The 17,046-nt window shown below is 34.4% G+C and overlaps 1 protein-coding gene across 4 annotated transcripts in view; it reads right to left on the bottom strand.

Annotated features, from left to right (window-relative positions):
* FRA3 (Endonuclease/exonuclease/phosphatase family protein) overlaps window positions 1-15,590 on the bottom strand; it is a 43,425-nt gene extending 27,835 nt beyond the window's left edge. Inside the window, exons 1-5 of one of the 4 annotated variants that reach the window (XM_088220494.1) lie at window positions 14,598-14,735; window positions 8,213-8,313; window positions 2,219-2,471; window positions 1,151-1,961; window positions 505-629 (exon numbers count right to left, since the gene is read on the bottom strand). In XM_088220494.1, the coding sequence (XP_088076620.1) occupies window positions 505-629; window positions 1,151-1,961; window positions 2,219-2,391 (1,109 nt within the window). In that variant the 5' untranslated portion in view covers window positions 2,392-2,471; window positions 8,213-8,313; window positions 14,598-14,735. Of the gene's footprint in view, window positions 1-504; window positions 630-1,150; window positions 1,962-2,218; window positions 2,472-8,212; window positions 8,314-14,597 lie in introns of all 4 variants that reach the window. The other 3 variants (XM_088220486.1, XM_088220491.1, XM_022037993.2) reach the window with 3 other exon arrangements.
* Window positions 15,591-17,046: the final 1,456 nt, after the last annotated feature.

The following is a 17,046-nucleotide window of genomic DNA, read 5'->3' as shown; positions in this document are numbered from 1 at the left end:
AAATTACCCTAATTATTTTCTTCCTAATAACGTTTACATATTTAGAAAGATAATCATATTATTATACATAGAGAATATTCTATAATATTCTAATAGTTACCAAAGTCGACACAAAAGAGAGCCACAAAGTAACGAAAATAAAACGCATTTGATGAGGTACCAATATCTTCAACTAGGAGAAGGTGCCTAAGAATTTCCCTTTTTTGTAAGTGTAGGTTAATTCTTAAAATTTAGTCAAAGAAATCATCCTACACATCTCTCAATTTTGCATTCCCTAAAAGGTTGGAGAAATCAAATGAAAGCAGAAAGGACTGATTTAAATGAGATGTAGAAAACATCAATGTGAATGTTTAGGCTATAGATTATTTCAAAAAGAAAAAAAGTTTCATCTATAGATGCAATCATGTAAGTATAAACTAATGGTAGCAATACTAAGTTTCTTTTTTTCTTTTCTTTAAGAGATAACCAAAACACGTCCTAGATCTTCCAAGTATAGATACTTACCAGACGGCAATGAGCAAGCCAGCCAACTGCCTAGAACCCACGCGCTGAAATGATGACCCCTCATCCAATGTTTTTCCTACCATATCCAGCCACCACTGCCCAACTGAACTCCCCTCAAGTCCTACCTAAGAGTTCAAAATGCAAACACAAGGGAAAGGTAAAGCACAATAACCGTACTTAAAAGACAACAAGCAGTTTATTCACACACTCAAAATTCTGCTCCACTCATTTCTACAGTCAAATATGAGATGGGTTTACTTCTAAAGTGGAGTTCTGTTCCTTCTTCAATTTTCCTGTTTAACTTTCTTTTCATTCATGCTAAATAGGATGAAGAAGCAGACAAAATGAGTCAAATCACGGAAGAGAAAAAATTAAACACTTATGATGACAAGCCTGGCATGACAAAATATCAAAACTAAAAACCCTGTCCAAAGCTTCTGATGCCCTAATCAGTCATAGTCCCTTCCCAAATGCATTCTATAAGCTGTCTTTCACCTTCCCAACGCTCCTCACCAAGTCATTGCTTCAGACATAAGTGTTCACATCCCTAGTGGATACTTATTTGAGTCAAAACAACTAGAAGAATAGCCTCTTAACTTGCAATTATGTCAAAATGCTTACTCAGAAAGTTGAGAAGGTAGCTTACAGTTTCTTTTGCTGCAGATACTGCAAGGAAACCAGCACCCATCTCAACTTCTTGCAAACCAACAACAACAATTCCAACTTCTGAGGCAGCAGAACCTAACCATAATATAAGCGAGTCAGAAGACGCTCGCCCTTGACCAACATTCCATGTACCTGTCAGAATTTTCAAATTCTCTATTCTTGTATACAGAAATTCTTTGCCAGCTAACTCTGAGCGTAATACACTATCAAGGGGTCCAAGAGATGTGATACACCATCCCCGTATGCCACCATGATTTGCAAGGGAGAAAATATAACCAGCCCCAAAAACCATTTTTATTACTGGACTGCTGTGAGCCACCCATTGTCCAAGCAGATTACCCTCAAGATCCAGTACATGGACATTACCATTGACATAACCCACCCATATTCGGGTCCCGCATGTACATAAGCATAGAATACCAGCAGGCTGGTACTGAAAATCTTGTAAACGATTGCCATTTCCATCCCACTGTACAAGTAAACCATTTGCACAACCAGCCCAGATCATTCCATCAATTGTTACCACTAGTGCCTCAGTTCTCCGATTATCATCACCAAGTCCCCCTTTTGCTGCAACTCGACGAACAGCATCAGCTGCTCCCATGATAGCATTACGTGAGCGCTGAAAGAAACCAAAGGAAGTCTGTGTTCTCTCTTTCTTGGAACTTGTAACAACCTTCATCTTCATCTCATCATCAATTGAAAAATCTGTTGCTAATGACATATCCACTCTATTCTCAACCTGACCATCTATATTGAAAACTTTGAGCAACTCCCGCGTACGAGCCTCCCTGTAATTTTTTGATTGACATCTTAGACAGCTCTAATGCAGTCAATGAAACAGAAATCTAGATTTAAGATTTTTAATGATAAAAATAAAGATAACTACTTCCATACACACAAGATATGGAAAAACAGTCGTAAACTAGGATTTAGTTTACAGATACTAGTACTTTGTACAAATGAAATTAGTCACAGATGACATGTTGGATAATATGTAGTAAAATCAACAAAAAGCATGAAATACTTGAAGTTTAGGAATATATACCACAATGCAAATGATACATAACCAGCACTCCACATTTTTGCTCTAGAATGATCAGATAGCAAGAACTTAATATCTGAAGCTAATATATTGCTAAAGCCGTTTAAGGAAAGCTGACTCCTAAGGTCAATATATGATCTCTCCACTACTAAAGCAGCCATGTGCCTTTCCTCCATTGTGAAAGAGAATGATTTCTCAATTGCTTCCCATGGCCATATTTTGATACTACCACCCTCCGAGCCTGACCAGAGATCTCCTGAATCAAAGAGAAACTACATGAGCTGAAGAAAACAAATTACCATAAATGTGATAAGTGGTTTCTGTTCTCCACCAAAGGTAACAGAAAATGATAAAAAGACCTGTTTTGCAAAGATTTCCATTTAAAGCTTTTTCTTTATGACATTAAAATTTTCAATAAAACTGGTATCTATATAAATCAGAATATCTTCTTTCAACAGTTCTTACCTTCTGAACATGATACTTTCTAAACATGCACACTAGCTAACATGAAGAGCAATAGAATCTAGGTCCGGCCTTCAAAATCTTCTATCCAGAGTGGCAATACAACTACTTGGCATTATCACACTCAATTTCAACAAACATGCTCTATCCTGGGGACAGAAACATAAAACATAGATGTCCGTGGAAAGTACATGACTGGGTATGTGAACTTGTAAGAAAATCATTAGGGTTGCACTTGTTCAGAAGAGTAGTCCAGAGAAAAATTTTAAACTTTGATGATACTTTAGAACTCTGAAGAGTGAGTCGCATTGTGGCAATTTGAATTATGGCGTAAGATGGACCCATACTTGAAGAATCCAAGATACAGATTATGCTATTGGGTTGTGAGACAAAAAAAGGCTCAAGAATATTAAGCACAGAAAACATGTACGAGACTCGATCATAAAATTCCTAGAAAAAATCAAATTCCCATAGTTGTGTCCATCAAATTGCTTGATAAATGGACTGATGCGAGCTTAATGGCACGAAGAAAAGGAGGCTAGCAAGCAAAAGATCACCAACTGAAAAATCTTCTGGGGACACAGTGCGACAGCAATCACTTGCTTTCAAAAAGATTAAAAGAAACGAAAAGATCAAACCTACAAAATGGCATTCCAAGGACTCTTGTGAGTTGAGGTACTCTTAACTTTAAAGTCTCAACCATTCACATGCACCCTGTAATCAGTCTTCATCATTGTTCCACAAGAACAAGATTCTAAAGAAAAACTATTAAGAATGGTTGAGTGTGTGTTTCATTTATTATTAGTCATATATATACATATTTTCTAAAATAGAAAAATATAAGTAGACAATTAATTACATAAGGTGTAGTTTACTCTAAAACCCTTTAACCTAATTACATATAGTACACTTTTTAACATTCCCCTTCAAGTTGGGGAATAGACATTGTCTGTCCCCAGCTTGCCAATGATAATTTGAAATGCTAGATTACTTAATCTTTTAGTCAATACGTCTGTAAGTTGTGAGTCGATAGAAATGTATGGAGTATATATTAAACCACTATCTAATTTCTCTTCGATGAAGTGTCTATCAACTTCAATATATTTGATTTTGTCATGTTATACCAAACGATACTTATTGTCAATTTGTTGTTATAGTATAAGTGCATGAGACTATTCCACTTAATTCTTAGATTTTTTAACATTCTCTTTAGACAAATAACTCACATATCCTTGGGCTATTGCTTGGAACTCTAGTTACGTCCTCAACTTTGTAACCACATTCTACTTCTTACTCCTCCAAATGACAAAGTTACCCTTGAGTAAGATACAGCAATTTATGGTAAATCTTCTGTCCACCATTAACTCTGCATAGTCTGCATCCAAATAAACTTTTAGAAGTTAGAAGCAACATGTTATTCTTTTTGAACATGATCTATTTTCCGAGTGCCCCTTTTAGATAATGTAGCACTCTATAAGTTGTCTATAAGCACAGCTCCTTAGGATTGTACATGAACTGACTTATAACACTCACTGCATAAACAATCTCCGATCTTGTATAATAGGCATACTAATCTTTCAACTAATCTTTTATATCTCTCTTTATCTACCGACGTATCCTCTTCCACCTAGTCCCAGTTTATGGTTGGAATCGATAGAAGTAGTAATTGGTTTACACGTTAATTTATTAATATCTTTTAACAGGTCATGAATGTATTTTTGTTAGAAAATGAAGATTCCTAACTTTGAGTAGGTGAGTTCAATTCCAAGGAATTAATTCAAATTTTGTAACTCATTGATATTGAACTCTTTTGTCAAACATTATTTGAACATCAGTTTCTTTTTTTCGTCGTCCCTATTATAATAATATTATCAACATATATTTGGAAAATTGTAACACCTAATTATGTAATGCGGGGAGCTCGAGGATCAAGAAAACTTTGATCATGAATCCACTATACTTAGCATACACAAACTTAATTGCCTAAATTAAATCCTCCCTACTTGAATCACAATCAATAAAGTGAAAACTATCAAGGTAACTGAAAAAAAAAAAAAAAAAAAAAAAAAAATTGAAAATATACTATAACTTACCCGATAAGTCAATTCAAGATTCCCTGACTCAATAAGATGGTTGAAGTAACATTCCATGAAGAACACTCTTTCAAAATTAGCAAAGCTAATTTAGAAACAACTGAATAAGTTTTTTGATCAAATGAATTGTAAATTACAACATAAGGTGAGGTATTTATATAACCTTTCACCAGATAAATTCTAAATAAATACAATCACTTGTATTTAATTAAAACTATAATAAAAATCTAATCTTAGGACTAAAATACTTTTCAAATAATTAATAAAAAAAATATCTTATCATAGTCTTAAACTAGAGTTAATTAATTAAATACTCAATAAAATAATTAAAGATAGATAATCTTTCTCTCCTTAGCCAATTGAACTTGAATTGCTCCTTGAGTGTAATTCTTCCTCTTGCTGCAATTTATCCATGTGAAAATTAAGTGGAAAAAAGTGCCCTTCTTGTTTTAGAACTCAACCCACGCCGGCAAGCCTTCGAGATTGTCTTGTCGTGGGTTTGCTTTGTTTTAGGACTCGTCCAATCGCTTCTCACTTCATGTAGAGTCCTAGTGATTTGATCTTCATCCCTTGCTGCAAGTTGAAGAGGAAACAACCTCAAGAATCTAAATCACAAAAGGAGAAGGAAGCGGGTGAGTGTTGTCCTCATGCGTGGGACATTCCCGCGGGTGCAGGTTCCCCTTCTTGTGCATGTGCAGCCCCGCACATGGGTGCAAGGTGACAGGCTTGCGCAACCTCCTCTAGCTGAAGGCCCTCTTGACCAAGAGCCCTTGGGCTTGCTCCGCTTTGGGCCTTTAAAGGCTCATGCACCCTGGACTCCTTTATGAGCTCTCAGGTTGGGCTTTTGTGAGCCCCTTTTGTTTGGGTTTCTGGATCGAGACTAAGAGCCTCCTTACCTCGTGTAAACTCCCTTTGAGTGGGTCTTAATGTGCTTCCTTGGATGGATTTGAAGCTGAGCCTAATCTAAATTGTTTGGGTCCACCGAACTTCTCCTCTCTTTGGGCTTTAAACTGACAGGAAGCCTTTTCAAGACAAGCTTCCTCCTCTTCATGGCCATGATCCTTCCCTTGAAGCGCAGGCGCTTCCTTGGCATTGACCACATGCGTGTATGGCGCGGGCTGCCATGGATGTGCGCTCGCGGCATGCTTGTCATGTGCGTGCGCGGCATGCATGCCACTTACGGGTTGCACCTTGCCCGAGTTGCCGCTTGTTCGTGGGTATCAATCCTGCGGAAATCCTGAACTCTACAGGTTTCCTGCCTCTCGCGATACTTGCCTTCTGGGATTAATTTGGGCCCTTCAAAGATCACATCATCTCCCGCTTCTTCAAAAAGATTTATCCTTGAATCTGTGGCTCCGTCAACATTGCTTTTCAGAACAAAGAATCTAGAAAAATGTGAAAATAATTTGGTTGATACCATGGAATATTGGAACACTTCCTCATATGGAAATATGCCAGTGTCTCAATCTTTAGATTACCTTATGATGTGCAATCGGTTTTGATTTTTCATTTTCTAATATTTTTTTCACTAATTGATAAACAAACTCCAACTTAAAAGAACAAAAAAATAAGATCAAGTGGGATACAAAACATCGGATTAGCAACAAGGTGTTTTAATTGTTAATTATGCAATAACAATATGCAAAGCAATTGAAGATAGTAGGCTTAATTGGGTGTCTAACCTCTGGTACCAAATGATGCAATGAGCTCCAGAATCAAAAACACTTTGATCATGAACCCACTATACTTACCATGCAAAAACTTAATTACTTAAATTAAATCATCTCTACTTAAATCACAATAAATAAAGTGAAAGCTATTAAGGTAACAAAGAAAATAAAAAAAAATAAAAAGATGTTACGGCTTACTCGAAAAGTCGATTCAAGATTCTTTGTCTCAACAAGATGGTTGAAGCAATCACTTTTGAACAACACTCTCAAAATTAACAAAGTCAATTTAGAAATAACTAAATAATTTTTTTTGATCACCTAAATTGAATTGTGAATTACAACATAAGATGAGGCTTTTATGTATCTTTCACCAAATAAATTCTAAATAAATAAAATCACTTGCATTTAATTAAAACTCTAATAAAAATCTAATCTTAGGATTAAAATACTTTTCAAATAATTAATAAAATAATATCTTATCCTATTCTTAAACTAGAGTTAATTAATTAAATACTCAATTAGAGAACCACCTTGCTAGCATCATGGGGTGCAAAGTAGCCAAGTTACCTATCATTTATCTGGGCATCCCCTTGAGCTCTAAATACAAAGATTTTTATACATGAGAACCGGTTATTGATTCCATTCAGAGCCAACTTGCTGGATGGAAGAAAAAATTTCTAGCTAAAAGAAGTAAGCTCACTCTTATTAAGAGCACACTCACTAACCTACCCATTTATTATCTATCCACTCTTAGCATGCCCGTGAAGGTAGCAAAGACAATAGAATCCATTTAATATCGTTTTCTTTGGGTGGATGACAACGACAAAAGGAGATTTCATATAGTCAAATAGAAAAAAGTGAAGAAACCGATATATAAAGGAGGGCTGGGAATTAAGTCTCTTGTTGAGATGAATGTGGCTCTTCAAGGGAAATGGTTGTAGTGACATTTTAAAGAAGATGATGGGCTTTGAAGGAAAATAATTGCCGTTAGGTGGGGGATGCTAATGATGAGCTCATTTTTGGTAAAACAATTCGACCACATGGATATGGTTTATGAAGAAAAATTATGATGGGTTAGGCAGTGTGCATTGGCAAAGATAATAAATGGGATTTTGTAAGCCTCAAGCCGATCATTATCCTTGCAGAATTTGTCAAACTATACTCTGATGATTGCTTAAATCTGTAGAGTGTCTTAATTTGATCACGCCCTCTGGCAAAACCGAGTGGGATTTCTATATAAATCTCTTATTGTAAATTAAAATATTCTTCACATTAAATTATAGCAATTGCGAATCAAAGTGAGCAGCTAAAGATAGCAAGATACACATTATACTCATCTTAGCTACTTTGTGCGAATGTTTCTTGATAGCTATCATATAGATCTAGGTATACCTTTTTGCACCACCAGTGTTGCTTTATACATTTTGGTTGTCTCACCTGCCTTATATTTTATTGAGAACACCCACTTACATCCTACTAGTTTCCTTCCTTTGGATAGGTTCACCACTTCCCATGGTTGACTATTTTCAAAGCATGCACTTCAACTTTATTAGCATTTTCTCATTCTCAACTAGTTAAGGTCTCATATAGAGTATTAGGAATGAATACTATTTCTTTAACTGTCATCAAAAAAATTTCATGAGACAAAGAACATTTGTCAAGGGATATAAAGTTCAAGATCGGGTAGAGTGGATGCTTAGTGTATTCTCTCATCTCTTTTCTAAGTGAAATAGGTATATTTAGATCAAAGAGTAAAGAGTTCTAGTGCTTACCTCATTTCAAGCACCCGAATTGGATTCATGTACTTGTTTTGACTTTGAGTCCGAGTTTTTGCTTCTTAGGTACTCCTAAAAAAAGCTCGAATCTTGTATACCTTGAAGAATAGTTGAATGTGTATTTTATTGATTACAATCCTATATATACAAATTTTATAGAATAGAAAAGAAATAAACTATTAAGTATATTAATTACTATTAAAGAGAGAGTAAATTAGATTAAAGGGTATAACGGTAAATTACATCCTTTTGTAATTTATTGTAATTAATTGTTTATTTCCTTTTCTATTTTGAGAAACCTATATATATATAAGGTTGTCATATCTAATAGAATACACATGAAATCATTTTTAACAATTACATAAGGTGCATATTACCCTTAATACTCTTTAATTTAATTACATACTCCTTTTAACATTCCCCCTCAAACTGGAAAATAAACATTATTCACCTTAATCTTACTAATGATAGTCTGAAATGTTGGATTACTTAGGTCTGTAGTCAATACATCTGCAAGTTGTGAGTTAATCAGCATGCATAGGGTATAATATTAAGCCACTATCTAGCTTTTCTTTGATGAAATGTCCATCAACTTTAATATTTTTGGTTTTGTCATCTTGCATCGAATTATAAATAATGTTTATGGTCGATTTATTGTCACATATAGGCGCATCGAGTTGTCCCACTTGATTTTCAGATCTTCTAAAATTCTCTTTATTTGTAATAATTTACATACCCCTTGATCTAGTACTCGGATTCTAAATTTGCATTCAACTTTACAACTATATTTTATCTTTTCCTCCTCCATGTAACCATGTTACCCAAAGGAAGGTACAGTAACACGTGATAGATCTTCTGTCCTCCATTAACCCTATGTAGCATGCATCCATATAAGCTTCTAAGAGCAACTTGTCATTCTTTCTTATCATAATGCCTTTCTCAAGTGACCTTTTAAGTAATACAACATTTTATAGGTTGTCTGTATGGGTATTTTTTTAGGGTTGTGTATGAACCAACTTATAATGCTTATTACATAAGCGATGTTGGGTCTTGTTTGTGACAGATATATTAATCTCCCAACCAATCTTTGATATATCTCTTTATCTATCAGTGTACTCTTTTTTATCAGTTCCAATTTATGATTGAGATTGATAAGATTACTACCTTATTTATATTTTAGTTACTTGTATCTCTTAACAGGTCATGAATGTATTTATACTAAAAGATGAAAATCCTTGACTTTGAGTGGGTTACTTCAATTCCCAGAAAGTACTTCAACTAGTAACCTGATTGATTTTAAATTCTCTAGTCAGGCACTATGTGAGTATCAATTTCTCTTTTAAATCATTTACTATTACGATAATGTCATTAATATACTAAAAAAGCGATAACTCCCCCTATCTTAGAATACTTGATTAACAAAGTGTGGCCTCCTTGAGCTTGCTTGTATCCCAAGCCTGTCATCATCCTTGCAAATCTACCAAACTATGTTTTATGTTATTGCTTGAGTTCATAAAGTGTCTTTTTCAATTTACAAACTTAATGTGATCTTCCCCTTCTTTCAAATCCTAGTGGGATCTCCATGTAATTTTTTTTTACAGATTTTCATGTAAGAATGCATTCTTCATATTAAATTGTTGCAGTTACCAATCAAAATAAGTAGTTAAAGATAGCACGATCGGCACTAGATTCATCTTCATTACCAATGCAAATGTCTCTTGATAATTTATCCTATATGTTTGGGTGTAGTCTTTTGCTACCAATCTTACTTTATACCTCCCGATTGTCATATTTGTCTCATATTTTATTGTGAATACCAACTTGCAACTCATACCCTTTTTCCCTTTGGCAAGTCACCACTTCTCATGTATAGTTTTTATTTAGTACCTCCATTTCAACATTCATGGTATTTTTCCATTTCTTATAGGATAACACCTCAAATACAGTATTAGAGATAGACTCGGTGTTCAAACTTGTAATAAAATTTTTATGAAACTGTGGACATTTATCAAAATAATACAAATTGTAAGATAGAATAAAAGTGAGGGTTTAGTGCATGCCCTAGTTCTTTTACGAATTGCAATATATATTATTATCAAACTGTGTAGGATTTCAGGACTTTCCTCAATCTTAAAATTTGTGTCAGATTCTTGAACCTATTTCGACTTAGAACTTAGATTCTTCCCTTTATTTACATACACTTGAGTGAATCTGAGATCAGGTATAGTTTCTTGAGTAGCTGGGCTCTCTAGTGGTATCTGTGGGTTTTCTTGTGGTAATTGTTGAGTATGTAATAAGGGTGGTAGGGCAAAGAACTCAGTATTCTTATCTTCTACTATAGGTTCTTCCTGAAGATAAGATTGAGAAAAATATGTCTTATTCAACAAAGGTGAAATCCGCAGATAGATAGAATTTTTATTTAGGCAGATAATAACATTTATACAGCTTTTGAGAAGAGAAGTATCCTACAAACACATATTTTAAGTTGTGGGATCAAGTTTTCCCCTTTGATATGAAAAAATGTGAACATAGATGATACACTCAAAAATTCATAGGAACAAATGGTTTGTGACACTTTGTTTCGGATAGAATTTGGAAAGGGTTTCTAAAGAACTTTTGAATTCTAGGACACTTGAGGGTAAGCGATCAATGATATATGTAGCAATAAGGACGGCTTCAACGCCAATATTTTTTTAAGATATGATTTTGAAATAGAAAGGCTCTAATGATCACAAAAAGGTGACTATTCTTACGTTTCCACCACTCCTTTTTGTATTAGAGTATGGATGCATGATGATGCATAAATACTCCCTTCTTGATGAAAAAGGAGATTGTGTTGGTTAAAAAGTCCTTTGCATTTTCAATGGAAATCATTTATATGGATTCCAAGTTGGGTTTTTATCATTTTGCAAACCTAAGTGTTACGTGACTAACTCAGTGTTTTAGATTTGAGTAAGAAAAGATATGTAATCCTAGTACAATCATCAATAAATGACACAAACTATTGAACCCGATAAATATTGAAAATGTAGGATGGCCCCAAACATCACTATGGATTAAAAAAAATGGAAGAACACTTCTTTTATTGTTAATAGGAAATTGTATATGCTTATATTTGGCTAACTTGTACACATTACAATGTAAATTGTGATAATCAAAACTTTTAATAACTGAGGAAACTTAACCTTTAAAATTGAAAAGAATGGATGACCAAGTATCTTGGGGTAGGGCCAACGCTTGTGGTTAAGGTTGGTAGAAATAGTGGAAAGAGATCCACTAGGTGCATCCAGGTAGTACAATCCATTTTTAACATGAGTATGACCAATCATCTTCTTCGAGTTTTGATCCCGAAAGCCAAAGTGAGAAGAAAAAAATGTTACTTTACAGTTCAAATCTTGTGATAATTTAGCCACTGACACAAAGTTCATACATAATTTAGGAACATGCAATACATTTTTTAGAACTAGAATAGGACTCAGCTTGATATTGCCTTTCCTAGCAAGGGATTTTAGAGAACCATATGTCGTGATAATTTTCTATTACTAGCGCACGACACGTAAGTATAAAATTATTTAGAAGTATTAGTCATATGATCAACGACCCATGAATTTAATATCCATGAGCTTTCAAACAACCCACCCAAGACATTGAAACCATGTGAGAAAGAAACATACCTAAGTGTTTCATCATACCTATATTTGTGGCTTTCTCAAGATCATCTAGTCTAATTCATAGTCATTCTATCTCAGCCTTAAATTTATTAATATTAGTAGTTTTGTCTTCCTCCTTCTAGTGGACCACACGGACCTGTCTATGAGATTCCTATAGAGTGTTCTTGTAACCTCAATCCCTTGAGGTGTTGGACTTGCTATGGAGGTTCTAACATTTATCTTTGGTGTGTCTAGATTTCTTACAAAAAGTAAATTAAAGATTATCTATCTTATCGGCATTAGACCTAAAATTTTCTGCTTGGTTTAGTTATTTTTGTCTATTGGTGTGGCTTGGTGCCTCTATAGATTAGTACTACGGTATTAGCGGACCTAGATTCTAACATGATCGTTCTCCTACTCTCTTCTACTAGTACAACAGCAATTACCTCATTCAATGATGGTATTTTGTCTTTGGCTAAGATTTCGACCTTTACTTGAACAACTCATTGTTGAAGTCCGGGGAAAAATTAATAGGCCCACCCTTTATCTACAAATTGTTTGAGGCGAGCTACATCCTTACTACAGTCCATCATAAGACTCTGGTACTAATCCAATTTATGTCACCAACCTTTCAACATGTTACAATATTTAGTAACTAACCTGTTCTCTTACTTTATGGACTGGTCTCTTACTTTATGGACTATCTCTTAATATCCAAGTAGTAAATATGGGTTGCGTCTTTGATTTTATAATAGATTTTCATGATTGCATCCTACACTTCTTTTACTGTAGATAGGAACATGACTATTTTACTTATTTTTATGACAAAGAGTTCCAAAGTCATCCAATAATTATTGAGTCTTCCACATCTCATGCATCAAAGTCAAGGTCTCCTATTTTTGGTTCAGTGTTGAAGAGGTAGTAAGCTTTCCTTTTCCTTTGAGACTGATCTTAATTAATTGCGACCAACTCAAGCAGTCTTTCCCGAAGAAGCAATAAGCAGTGTGGATTGTATTGTTTAAGGTAGGGTTTCCCATAAAGAAATTTGTTTCTATACTTTAGGATGTAACCTCCGAGATATTTTAAGAATTGTAGGACAAGGCCAAATAACAAATCACGGGATAGCAATTGTGTGCCCTGGATAGAACCACCACCTAGAGCAGCTGAGAAGGAATGCGACGGCATGGATCTTGGCAACTTGAACAGAGACACATGGGTTAAGATGAGTCGCAGCTTGGTCCGGCTAGTGGTGTGCGGCCGAAGAGGTTGGGCACTCGACAGAAAAAATTAGGTGCGCAGCTGTGGCAAGATTGGCCATATAGGGCTACCCAGGTGCAGGCATGTGGTTCTGGTGGCTGGCAGTTGAGCAATTCCTTCTAACTGCTTCTGCTTGTGAGGTTCCAGTTGCTAAGGTCGATTATGAAGACCAGCTTGTGGTTGAGATGGCCAATCTGTGGTGGCCAGCAATGAAGGTTGGTCCCCTTTAGGACTTCCTATTTCAACAATAAAAACCTAATAACGTTTTTAAAAGAGTCTAAAGTTTTTTAACTTAGGACTCTAATACCATGTGAAGAATGGTTGTATATGTATTTTATTAAATATTACACCCTAAATATACAAATTTTCTATAATAGAAAAGGAAATATACTATTAATTACATACTCCTTTAACAATTCAAGCTCAGTAGGCAAGGCTTGAGATTCAAGCTCATTTTGTAGGCTCTCGTTTTCTAGTGGGATGGTTGTTTTAGAGTATAAAATTTAACGATAATGGAGGAACGTCAAAAAATGAGTCCTCCTTATCTTCTAGTATAGTATTCCCCTGAGATAAGATTGACTAAAGAAGGACTTCATCTTAATAAAAATAACATCAGCAAATACATAAAACTTTTGGGTAGATGGATAGTAACATTTGTATCCTTTCTGTGTTGGCGAGTATCTACAAAGACACACTTGATGTCCTTAGGGTCAAGTTTCCCTCTCTGAGATTGATGTATATTAACATAGGTAATACACCTCAAAATACAAGGGGATAAGGTTATTTGTGACTCATACCTCAAGAAAGACTATTTTTTTTTAAATAATACCTCAAGAAAGAATAGAGCTAGAACTTCTATAAGACTGCAGAAATCTAGCATTCTAAACAGTAATTGGTTGATAAGATAAGTAGTAATTAATAGTGATTCTCATTGGTAGTATTTGGATACATGGTTTGAAACAAGAAGGCATGTGCAGTAGTGAACAAGTGACAATTTTTTATTGTGCCACTCTGTCGTTTTGTGGAGTGTAGACACGGAAAACTCATGAATGACCTCATTTTGAAAAACAAAAGATATTGTTTGATTAAGGTAGTCACAGACAATATTAGTTCAAAAACATTTGATTGTCACTCCAAACTAGAATTTTATCATGTTGTGAAATTGAGGAATAATGTGACTAATTTCATATTTAGATTTTAGTGAGAAAAAGAAAATAGACATGTGTTAAAATCAATTGTGCTCGGGAAAAACCTAGCTGAAGAAGCTTCACTTATTAACACCTTATTAGTATGCCAAACCTTCGTACATTTTCAATGTAGCAAATTTCCTTATGTTACAATTTTTTCAACGCAATAACTAATTTAATCAGATTCATCCGTACTAAATTAAATCAGACTACGACCTAAAGAATTGCGATGCAATGGTTTTTAATAGAAATAACAAGAAATGACTCAGAATTCACAGACGCACTGACCATAAAATGAGATGGCAATGGAGAGAACCGGCCCGCGATGGGCCTGCCACGAGAGTGACTCACTGAACGTTTCGAGACCTAACTGCCGGTGATCCATTTTCAATTTCCAGCATCTGATCCTTCCATCCTTGTGCCCACTCCAAACCACTCCGCTCCCTTCATCTCCCACTACGCATATAACTGGCGATCCCACTGCCACGGACTCCCTATACGGTGCCGAACCATCCACTTCTGATCCGCCTACATACAAGTCCTTGAAGTCCCAAACCCTAAACCCTCCAATTTCGCTCCCAGCCCACAATTGACCCTCGGTGGTCGCCATCGTCCTTAAGAAACGCCCTACCTGAGTCTCCCTTAGGGGATGCGGCCTCACCTCCAGGCTGGGGGGCCGATTGGGGTGGACGGCCGCTCGAACTGGCACCTTGAAGATCCCGGCTCCTCCGCCTTTGCCGACGAACTCTGGGAGCGAGCCGGAAGGACCGGTCCTGTTGGCGGCTTGGAAAGAGCGGTTGGCGCCTCCACCGCTGTCGCCTTTATCAGTGAAATTGCTGCTACTGCTGAGTTTGCGGTCTAGAAATTGAATCATGTAATCGAGCCGCTTGTTGGTGGCCTCGATGGAGTGATTGGAAGGCTGACATTCGTCGTCGTCGTCGTCCTCAGACGAGGAGTAGGAGTAGCGGTCGAAGAAGCGGGGTGATCGCGGGGGAGGAGAAGTGGACTGTTGACTACTGTTGCTGAAAGGCGAGAAGACGTCATCTGTTTGGTGGATGTCGTTGTGCTGTTCCATTTCTATTGACCTGTACAAGCCTGATGCTGATTAGAGAGAAAGAGCGCAAATCGGGGAATTCAGAGGAAGCTACGAGTTACGAGCAGGAACAGGCGTTTTCTTTGATTTTGATTTTCCAAAATAAAATATAGTCTTGGTGTAATGCCGTATGTTGATGGAAGTCAAGGCGAACCAGCCAGCATCATGAAACATTTGCTTGCATACTTTCAGATTTGGAAGGCTTCACATGGTAGGGACAAGTGAAGATGGGATGTGGTATTTAGACTTTGTATTTCAATACTTCAATTTTATCCAAACATGACTATCATAAAAAGCGTGCTTGAATGAATTTTAGATGATTTATTAATATATAATATTGTATGATAATAATAAAATCATATGACATTATTGAGATGAAATTTTTTTTTCTTATTATACTTTCTAGCTAAGAAATCATATTTATCAGTTTTCATTTATTTTATTATATTATAATTAATTTTTTTATTCTAATTTAATTTTTAAATTTATAAATTCATTATTATCGCAATAATTTTATACTATTATAAAAATTTTAAATTATCAACTACTTCTAATAGATATAGAATTGATTATGAACGAATCATAATATATAGTTTCATAAAACCATACAATTCTCCTTTCTTAAATCAATTTTATATGAATAAGATTTGGTTCAATATATTCTATTTAATATAAATATAAGTTGTATTCTTTTCTTTAAAAAATCAAAATGATACACATCAACTCTTTTTTCTTATACCAAATATTTTCTCATTTCGAAAGGAATTGAAAAGAAAATAAAAATTTATTTTATTCTATTCATATTTTATTTTTAATAAAATATAAAAGCTAAAAAAATTAAATATTAACTTTAATAAAAATGTTAAAATATTTTGTTTAAGTAAGAAATATTGACAGAAATAAACACTAAGTGAGAAAAATAATTCCACAATAAGTATTTTTTTTTATTTTTTAGTTCTTAATATTTTATAGAACTATTATATTTCAAGACATTTTTTATGTTACTCACATTATACAAGACAAAGTATTACTAATGATCAAAAAAAATTAAGTAAGAAATTACATTTTGAAATAGTTTTATAAATTTAAGGATAAATTAAAATAAAAATTGTTTTATAATTAAATTAGAATATGGCTCATAGATCATAAATTAAATTGTAAGTTGCCCAATAATTAAAAAAAAACTATAGTTTTTGTTAAACAAGTTTTTTATTCAATAATTATGATTTGGAGTTTTTTATATATAAGTATATATTATAATATTTATGGTTTAATAGTTTAAAGAATGATAATTAAAAAGGTTTAAAAAATTAAAGAATGATAATTAAAAAAGTTTAAAAAATAAATCTATAATAAAATTAGATAATTAAACTTAGACCAAAAAAATTAGTTTAAAAAATTAGATTGAAAAAGTTTTGAAAAATTTTGTTGCAAGTTCAAAACTTATACGACTTGCAGTTCTTTTTGTAATTTTGAAAAGTATAATATGAACTTCTAACTACCGAACTTTTTAAAATTTAAATCATCCATGTGGTTATAGTTTTGATTACTTATAACATCCTCTTAATTTAATTATAATATGAAAATTTTTCTATGCAGTGTTTGATAGGATCTTTCTCATCCTTGCTCGTGATAACTAGCCCA

The sequence above is a fragment of the Carica papaya genome, chromosome 1 (genome assembly GCF_054855325.1).
Source record: "Carica papaya isolate Zhongbai chromosome 1, ASM5485532v1, whole genome shotgun sequence".
In the NCBI taxonomy this organism is placed as follows: domain Eukaryota; kingdom Viridiplantae; phylum Streptophyta; class Magnoliopsida; order Brassicales; family Caricaceae; genus Carica; species Carica papaya.
This window is presented reverse-complemented; position numbering and strand designations above follow the sequence as displayed.